This window comes from Poecilia latipinna, unplaced genomic scaffold, assembly GCF_001443285.1.
Source record: "Poecilia latipinna isolate Pla-1442-1.1 unplaced genomic scaffold, P_latipinna-1.0 Scaffold4322, whole genome shotgun sequence".
Taxonomy (NCBI): domain Eukaryota; kingdom Metazoa; phylum Chordata; class Actinopteri; order Cyprinodontiformes; family Poeciliidae; genus Poecilia; species Poecilia latipinna.
Window position 1 is genome coordinate 1 of NW_015116938.1, and position 10388 is coordinate 10388.

Genomic DNA, 10388 nt, shown 5'->3' on the forward strand with positions numbered 1-10388 from the left:
GTGGAGGGCCCCCTGCTGGTCAGGGCCCCTAGAATTGTCTTCACTTTTCCCCTTATACCGCCCCTGAATGGAGGAGACCAGCGCCTGACAGAGGTCCAGACAGAGGCCCAGTGGTTCCTGGGCGTATGTCAGTGTGTTTGGGCAACCCACTTCCCAAAAACTTGTTTTTAAGAATAAATTCCTCAAAAGGGCTTAAAATGGCTTTTGGTGTCATGTCAGCCCATTTTCTTGTTGCAGACTTCTGAACCGGGCGTAAGTTTATTTTTAGTTAAGCCTATAATTTGAAAACTTATTACACTGAGTGAGCGTTTCACCAGAAAACAGGATTTTCTTTGAGTTTGTTGATCGCAGCACTGGAGCCGACAAGCCAGCCCTCTTCTCCCTGAAAGCCTCAGCGAGGTTTGAGGCTGGAGCTTTGTGCTCATCGGGCGTCCAGCCATATTGTTGTGGAAAATAATTTCCAAACACTTTTTAAAAAGTGCATTTTTAAACAAGCACATGGTGTGAGAGCCACAGATTAAAGGTCCAGGTCAGAGTATGCTCTGAGTTTGCTCTGTCAGGAAGTCTACACATGGGTTTTATACCAAAGTTAAGGAACCCTGAACAATGGAGAGACAGTCTGGTTCCTGAGCAATTGCAGAAAAACATCTAAACCTGGCAGTGCAAACCAGACATTCGGTGTCTCGTTTCGTTAGGGTCATAAACACTTAGAATGAAGAGACAACATGACCAGCAGATGATTAAAGTCATGATGAAATGCATTGTATATACACATTCATGACACAATTGAACATTTCTGCATGGAACTTTAAAAGAACAGTCAGTTAAATTAAAATTTGCGAGTGTCACGCTCACAAATTAATTTGTTCTCAAACACATTCTCTTCTTTTGACCAGCAGTCTTTGGCATTTCGTTCTGGGAGCACCAGTACATGCGGTCCAGGAGTAGAGTTCCAATTCTTCGCCCAGAACCTTTAAAACAGAAACAAGAACCTCAGAACATAAAATTAGGCCACATTGACAAGAAACTTATAACTATCAGCATCAAATGAGAGTCATTACTATCAATCAATCAAAATTTCTTTGCACATTTAAGCAACAAGGCATTTCAAAGTACTTTACATTATAAAAAAACAAAAACACAATGTCATGCAACATAGAATAAACAATCAAAACATTACATTAAGTCAAGTGCCATTGTTAAATTCTTAATCAATTATGATTCAAAAGCAACTCTAAACAGCTGGGTTTTTAGTTTAGATTTAAGGGCTTTCAGTGTTTCAGCAGTTTTGCAGTTTTCTGGAAGTTTGTTCAAGATTTATGGAGAATAGAAGCTTAATGCTACTTCTCCAGTGATTTATAAACTAACATGAGTATTTTAAAGTTTATTCTCTGAGCTACAAGGAGCCAGTGGAAGAACTTTAGAACTGGTGTTATGAGCTCCATCTTCCTGATTTTAGTCAGAACACCAGCAGCAGCGTTCTGGATCACCTGCAGCAGGAGGATTGAGTTTTTTATTTAGACTTGTAAAGACACTGTTGTAGTAAACAATGTGACTAAATATAAACGCATGGATGAGTCTCTCTACATCTCGCAAGGACATCAGTCTCATTAGACACTCATTGAATAAAGACTTAAAAAGAAGCCAGACTAGAAAATAAAGGAGTTGTAAGAACTTGCACAATTGGATTTTAAAGATTTAAATGTTTTCACAAATGGATCTAAAGCTGTTCAAATTAAACAGAAAGCAATGTTTCAAGCAAAACTGAAAATTTCTTATATTTTTTTTAATAAACAAATTATCTTTAAAAAAAAGTTAAACACTTAAGTAGAACTAATCCATCCATCCATTTTATGTACACATTTGTCCCTTAGTGGGGTCAGGATATAACTAATCTAACAAATATATTTTATCCAAATTCAGCATGAAATCCTTCATTCAATGATGCAGTATTAAAATTATTCCTCCCTCTGAACAGATTTCTTCAGATTTCTGCGTTTGTAAACCAGATGTTTTGTCTTGATCTCCCCTGATGTAACAATGACGGCCCTCACCCATCCTGTTAGAGGAAGAACACTTCAAATGCCCTGATTACTGACCTCAATGTTTCATTGGATGCTACAATAATGGCCTAGTCCAAGGAAGCCTCCAGAAGGTTCAGAGAAACCCATTACCATTAAGAGAAACACAAAGATAGCAAATGACCTGAATGTTCATAGAGTTACAGCTGGAAGAATAAAACCCAACTATGAGAGCCATATTTTTAGAGTTTATATATTTATTTTTGTTTGGTTTAATACCAAGCAAAAAATCGACTGACTGCAAAAGACCAGCAGCAAGGCTTGGTGGCATCAGCCACAGAGGTTTCAGGTCCCACAGTGAGGACAGACTGAGGACTGAAGGTCTCCATGCCTGAACTCAACCACCTGCAGCACCACTGACCCAAAGGCACAAGAAAACCCAGCTGCAGTTTGCTCATAGCTATAATAGGGAGATAAAGAACGTTTTTGTATTTCCAAAACTGGAACGTCTTGAGCCTGATCAGACGTCTGAAGCTCGTGCTGAAAAGAAGAAGCCCAGTAAGCTTTGACATCATTGGACGTCCAAACAGAACAATGAACCTGATCATGTCCACCAAGGTTTGGTTTTAGAAGAAGTCCTGGAGACCCTGGAGTCGTTGTCACTCAGTACATTTAACCCTTCTACAATCTTGACAAAATATATTTACATTTTACCTAAATATGTGTATTTTTTATATCGTAGTTCTTACCCAAGAGTGTCTATACGTCCATCAAGCCAGGTCCAGGTGTTGTTAACTTCTTGTAATCCCATCCAGTATCCGTGGTATTTATCATAGTAGTACTTGATGTTTGTGTTGACAAATTCCTGTGAACACATTTTTTTAGATCGTCATAAATCTTCTTACTTCAAGCGATCAATTTTACAAAAACTCCCAGACTAGCGTTAGATTTCTAGCTTGGCATTAGATTTTACCTGCTCCTGCAGATCATCAATTACAACCAAATGTGATCGTCTAATCTGACAGAACCTTTGACTTTCTTCCCAGGTCTTCCAACGAGGTGGTTTGTCATAAAACAGGTAGCATTTGCCCTTGTAGAGAATCCACTCAAGTGGACATAACTCACACCCTGGTTCCATTAGACAAGGGGAGAGAGCAGAAGGAAGTGAAACTTTGGTAAAGTAATATCAAAAAGAACAACAAATACAAAAATATCAAAGAAATCCCTGTGTGTATATTTAATGTTTCACTCATCAAAATTGATCAAAGATTTCAAAGGTAATGTGCAGATCAATAATGGAGAGTGATTAAGTTAAGCTACCATTCTAGTTAGAAGTGGCGTACCACAGGGCTCGGTGCTCGGTTCTCTCAAAAACAACAGTATTCTCTGAAATCAAAACTTTACTGTAAACTTGGTGCTAATGAACAAATTTTTCTCCACCCCAGCCAAGGCCCTGGCTCACTTTGTCAGACATCAGCACTGTACCTGTGATAATAGTGATTAGGTATGCTTTGAAAAGCTATTTGAAGATTATAACCACATTTTAAAAATAAATATAACACAAATAATCAAAAGGTTCAAAGGCAATCTAGAAATTGTAACACTTTTGTCTTTCTCTCCTAGCAGATACTTGATGTCTTCATTCAAAGTCATTCTTCTCTCCATCAGGTTCTGTGTTTCGGCTGTAAGGTGACTGATACTTTCCTGTTGCGCAGTCGTCTTTACACCCACTATAAAAACACAAATTAGTCAGAAAGTCAGTGAATCCATCTGTATCAGAGGAGCATCAACATTTTCAGTTTCTCTCTCAGATCTTTTCAAGATATCAGACTGTATTCTCATTTTAGAACCAATGAACAGTAAACTGATCCAATATTTCATTAACATTCTTATTTTTCGGGCTGCATGGTGGCAGAGCTGTTGCCTTGCAGCAATAAGGTCCAGGTTTTGAATGAGTAAAGTTCATATGCAGAGTTTGCATGTCCTTAGAATTTCATGCTAATTATACTATTTTATGCATGAGTAAAGTTTTTATGTTGGAAGTTTTGAAATAATTGTGCTGATTTTCCATCCATCCATCATGAACAAGACACAAAGATCATTAAACTCCTCCACTAAAAGTGGTTTAAAATCTTTTTTTTTTTTTTACATGTAAATCATTCACTTATGGCTTATATAAAGTAGAACTGCAGTGCTTTGGTCTGAATTCCTCATTATTGTAGCTCCACAGACTCCATAGCGCATTTTAAAGCAACTTGTTTTAATGCAGTCTTTTTAAATGTGAAGCATTCCACGCCCCGTCCCCTCCAGGTCACATACCGTTCTTCTCTACCTAATTAAGCCACTTCTGTAGTTTGATACTTTTATCTCCAAAGTTTATTAAAAATGTCAACAACTGAAGACTTTGTATGTTGGACCCAGAGTTTGACCCAGACCAGGAGAAGGAAGATGACAAACCTACAGAGCCACACATTCAAATTAATGCATCACAATGGTGTTATTATTGTTTTTACACCTTTTCCATTCATACCAACTACCCAAGCCTCCATGGGGCCTCAAGTGAAATTTGGCTTTGGGGCCCTCTATTTCTGCTCAAAATGTGGATTGCTGCAATCACCAGTCAGACAATTAGATTATCCACACACCTGCTATAAACCCAATGCGTCTCTGACAGTGCTGTTTACATTACATCCTATACGCATGTGTCATTTAGTTGATGTAAAAATATTTGTTTTAGCCACAAATGATCATGCTCAGCAGCAAACAACATATCACAAACTACAGCTTAGAGTAGCACATTGATATGCTAATGCAATGCAGCCTGATGCAAAAACATTTTGCTATTCAATGTCAAACATTGAGAAGTTTTAATTAATGTTAACAAACATTATGAGGCCAAAATTAGGCTCACTGACTGTAAGCAGTAAGCTCCTCAATGCTGAGTGCTTCACACTTAGCATTGAACCACTCCAGTGCATGGTGGGAGCCATGGCCTGGAGAAACCAACAGAAACACACCATCTATGAAAAGCCAAGATGAGACACTGAGGCTCACAAGCTAGACATCATCCTCTGCATGACTTTAGATCTTCCATATTAAACTTTAACACCTTGATATGTTTCAAGTTGGGCAGCATTAATTTGAACTGATTCTTAGTAACGCTTCATTGTCCGTAACTTTTCAATCAACTTTCAGACCTGACGCTTGCATCCTAATGCTTTAAACATCCAAAAACTCATCATATAGGAAGCTAATTAAAATATATTGTGGTAATGTGAAACTCACTGTAGATAGCTGTTCCAGCTACCAGGGCACTAAAAATCCCGAAAACCACCAAATACAGACGAGACTTAGTGAGAGCTTTTTCTTCCGCTTCTGCTTCACCTGAAAGAAACAATGAACTTGATAAGGTATAAGAGTTATAATTCATCAGAGGGCCTGGAGGCCTGTAGAGGGTTATGAGTTATTTTCTTAATGCCGGTTTAACAGGACAGGAAAACATGGAAAATCAGCTGTGACTCAGTGGTTTGGTAAACACAACCAGCTGGGTCAGACCGGAGCAGATGGCCGATCTGTCTCTGAGCCATACAATGGCAGAGAGAAGACGACTCCTTCTGGATTGTTCTGAACAGTGGCTAGACAATTTATATTGATAAAGCGGCGCATCAATGGAGTATCTATTTAGGACACCCACCACTTGGGTAATACCATGGATCATGCTATGCATCAGTGAGAGCTATGGCTCTAACCCACTGTGTTTGTCTTTACGTCATTTTTACATCATTTACTGTAAATGACATGTTTGACATCATTTACAGTTGTGTTTCTCATGGGGGCGGCACCGGCCCGTGGGCGTCATTTAGAGGATAACGGGGGGCGCTGACAGAAATATTTACAAAAAGGGGAAGCTGTGTTTGGTAGAAGGTACAGTTTATATCTGAGATGCACAACAATACTAGTTTAAAAGTTGAATAACTTGAGAAAAACTGGTTCACAACATTAAAACATGCCTGGCTGCAGCTGTATTGATGTAACTCTTCTTCTCTTCAAGATTTCTATTAGCTTCTTAGCGCTCCTGCTTCACTGCTACCAATGTCAATGAAATTAAATGAAATTTGTATTTATTTCAAACACGTACAAAGTCAGAGAAAAAATAAAATCCCTATATGTACATATTATAACAATAATGAAACTTAAAAAAACAAACATTTCATATCCAGTTCAAAAAGCAGGAGCATATTTCACATATATTTTCACAATTTCTACACTTTCTAAATTATTTCTGTTATGCAGTCTTCACCATGCAACATTCAGCTTTGAGAAAACAAAAAGATGAAACCTTTTTGTTATATATAATCCATCACATAAACACACAACACCTCTCAGTGCAGTCATGTTTAATCTGCAGAACTACACCACATCCCTCAACATGTTTTATCAGATAAAACTAGTGTAAAAAGTATAAATATGTGCAAGCAATTTTAATTCCTTCAATTACCTTTTTCGTATTTGCCAATATGCTTTATTTTTAGGACAGTCTTTAAACTGTCATTTTTTTATGTTAATCTAAAAAAAATAAGATGGGATTAATATCCACCTGATTTATCCTTACATCAGATTTTAAAGAGGTCTCTTCAGACACCTATGGCCTGACATTTAAAAAGAAATTACCCATTAAATGCTTGATCCTGGTCTTTCATAATTTTTTGTTGTCAATAGGCAACCTTTGTTGCCTACCTCTTATTTACTATGTACATGCTCCCATGAGCTCAGATTATAAGAAACAACAAGATGAGTTTCCATTACTATGCAGGTGATGCAGCTCTACATCACAATGTCACCAGTTGGCTGTGAACCATTGAAGCGCTGAGCAGATGCACAGAACAAATCAATGAGTGGATGTGCCATAACTTTCTTCAGCTGAATAAATGAAGTAATATTTTGTACCAAAGGAGGATCAATCAATAGTCAGCACAAAGCTTCAGTTATTACAATCAGAAACTAGGGATCAGAGCATTAATCTGGCTTTAGTGATAGTCTGACCTGAGCCTTCAGAGACACATAAAGATGATTACAAAGTCGGCCTTTTGTCTTAAGAATAAGTCTAACTTTATCATACAAATGTCCCCACTAGATTTATACAGGAACTCATCCATGTGTTAATCTTCAGTCAAACTGATCGGTGGAGGAGTGTCTTCATGGGTCTGCCTGTGTAATGCTAATTAAGGCTAGGCGCCAGACTACCGCCAAATATGGTAATAGGCAGTCAGAAACGTTCGGCTGAGGAGCCCGTGTGTGTGAATACAACACCATCAGACAGGTAGTAAGTTCAAGTTATTGTATTCAAATTTATATATTTGCATATATTTAGAAAGGTACTTAATAATAATAATAATAATAATAATAATAATATTTTTCTAAATACAGCAACAAAATAAACCCCGATGACACCCAAGAGTTTTTTTTTCTCTTATTCAATCAAGTCCATTCTTTTGTTTGCAGGATGATTAATCCTCCATCAATCAATAATCCAAATGTTTTTAGTCCATGATCCAAGGGCAATAGGTCCAGAAAAGAAAAGCAGTTTGGTTCAATAAAGTGTGGTGATGCAGTAGCTCACCATCCTGGGTTGAAACAGGAGGTGGAAAAAAACCCTGACCTAAAAAAGGTGATGAATAAAAAAAATAGCATTTACATTTAAACAGGGTTAAACTGTTATCCAAAACAACTAAACATTCATCAATGAAATAATTGCTATATTCCATATTTTTCAAGTTAAAGATCAAATTAAAGTTACAGATCAAATTGAAGTGCACTTTCAACTTGTATCTAAGTTTAATTGACATGAGAGTCAATTAAACTTAATTGACTTAAGTATTGTTTCATTAAACAATTAATTGTTTTTTGTTTTGTTGCGCAATTCCAAATAAATGAACCAGTTCCAGAGTTCTATAGGCCGTCAACAAAATCAATAAAAAGTAACTAAAAGTATCCTAAAAATGGCAAATTTACAAAAATCAAAGGATTTATTTAATACTTTGAGGATATATCTTCTACTTGGCCGCAAAATTAACGAAAAGAGAATGATCTTTTAATCTATAAGACCATTTTAGTCACCAATACATAGACAAAGTACGTAAAATAAACAACTCACCGTCGAGTGGTTGCCAGAAAACACACAATATAATCCTTTGGCTGTGTTAATTTGGCTCGATCCAGCAGTACTCTTCAACGATTTTGGAAAATGCCAAGCACAAACAGCTAACCACAGCATAGGGTTGCCACCTTTCAGAAATCAAAGTAAGGGACGCCCACCACGGCGCGTGTCACTCGACTCTCATGGGGTGGGATGTCCGCTGCAGTGATAGACAATATTTTATGGCAGTGTTTTTTGTCTTTAAAAAGTGATCCATAGAGCAATCGCTCATGCATAGAGGTTGGTTAGAGTACCCCAAAATTGTACTCCAATCAGAGTAGTATACTTTAAATATGTTTAATTAAGCAAGTGTAAAAAGTATTTGGTAAACCACTGAGTAACTGATCATAACACCTGATTTAATATTAAAAATGTGTCCTCAGACAACTAAAAGTATAAAAGTTATGTGAACATTCTGATATTTTATAGAGTATTACCAAAATATTTTTATAAATAAGGAGTTAGGTTTGGAGGCTGGTTCTAGACCAGATTTACCACAGGGACCAGGTTAGTCAGTGTTTTTTCATGGCAACACTTGAAAAAGAATGAAACAAAAAACAAAGCAAAAAAAACAACAAAAAAAAAAACAAAAAAAAAAACATAGCAATATTTCATTATTTGATATAACAAGTGAGCCAAAGAGCCAGTTGAGTCTCCAGAGATCCAGGATGCAGATCCCTGACAGATGGAAAGTGTGATCCTATCTCCATACAGCAGCTAAAGGTGCAGCACTATAATTTTTAATTCATTGTTCAAGTAAAATTGTGAAGGTTAAAAAAAAAAATCCACCACTGAGTATTAACATAAGACATTTATAACTTCTTTGGTACCCTGTTGGCCCCCATCTAGAACCGCCCCTGGGCGGCAGGTCTGTGTCTGGTGCATTAATGAATTCATAAAATATGTAAACATTTCAAAATAAAACATGAAGAAAGCACTAACAAACCTTTTAAAGTAAGAAGTATTTATGTATTTACTGTTAAACTAATGTATGATTTGTTCTTCAAATGATCATTTGTATTATTTTGGCTGATATTATTATACATTAAATAAGCAAATAATCAAACCAATATAGTCTACCAAAAGCACAATAAGAAACTTAATCATAGCAAAATGTTACCATATCAGGGTCTGCTGTGTTCCTCTCCTGATCTATTCTGTCTGGTATCACACTTGGCCACAATGGACACTTTTTTTTTTTATTGCCTGTGTTCATCCTCACCAACATTATTCAGCCTGGGATTTGCGCCTTCCTTCTCACGACTGTATCTTTACGAGAGGTTTTGCTTCTAAGGACGGTGAAGAGTCGGGTCGAGGATGGTTTAAAAAGACGTGGGCTGATAGCGCCTCACCGTGGCTGCGTAGTGTCCGTCTCTAGGCAACCATGACAACAGCGTCGGTCCGTAGCGTTCAGGGGTCTTTTAACTCCCGCAACCATAGACATGAATACGTAGACCCCTCATAGAGCGCTGAGTCCTACGTTACGTCACCGCCATCTTCTGTGTGGCAGCAAAGCGATCGGAGCTCCTAAAGTCCTGTGCTGTGTGGACTTGTTTCAACCGTTTTACGCAACAAAATGGATTCACTGGCATTACCTTTCACAGGTAAGGATGAAAGATCAGAATTACTTGACTTTGCAGCCAGAAATTCGCTTCTAAACAACCGAGAAATATTTCCTATGTAGCTTAATTGGCCCGAAGTAACCGCTGATTGTTAGCATAGCAGCTAACGTTTTCATACTGTTTTCGCTGATGAGAAACCGCTGTTAGAGGAGAAGTTCATTAAAAACCAGGGAATTTAGTGAGGAAAGATCAGTCAGGATCAGAGCTGGAGCTGCTGTTCTTCAGTCTGTTTCCAGCTCAGCTTCTCCATGTCGGGATTTAGCTATAAAGATGCTACGAGTCAGAGCCCAACATGCTGAAAATGGCTTTTTCTGAATGTGAAGGAAACATATATGTATTTTGTATTAACTTTTGGATAATTTCTCTTTTATCCTGGTTCACAGGCTACTCTGCATCTCCACCATCAGAACCACACATGTATAGGCAGCATTGAGTTTTTATACTTCACTAATCTGAAAAAACACAAGAGCTTCTTACATAGAAAATGACAATTTATTAAGTGCATTTGGATAGTATTTTTACTTTTCAGTCCTCAAAAAAACATATAAT

General features: G+C 37.4%; 1 protein-coding gene across 1 annotated transcript; it reads right to left on the reverse strand.

Annotated features, from left to right (window-relative positions):
* Positions 1–733: 733 nt before the first annotated feature.
* On the reverse strand, positions 734–5423 carry LOC106942502 (C-type lectin domain family 17, member A-like). The gene is made up of 5 exons (XM_015025786.1): positions 5307–5423; positions 3626–3751; positions 2995–3149; positions 2771–2886; positions 734–971 (listed from the first exon to the last, which is right to left on the reverse strand). Coding segments are annotated over exons 1-5 (540 nt in total). The 5' UTR covers positions 5308–5423; the 3' UTR covers positions 734–829.
* Positions 5424–10388: the final 4965 nt, after the last annotated feature.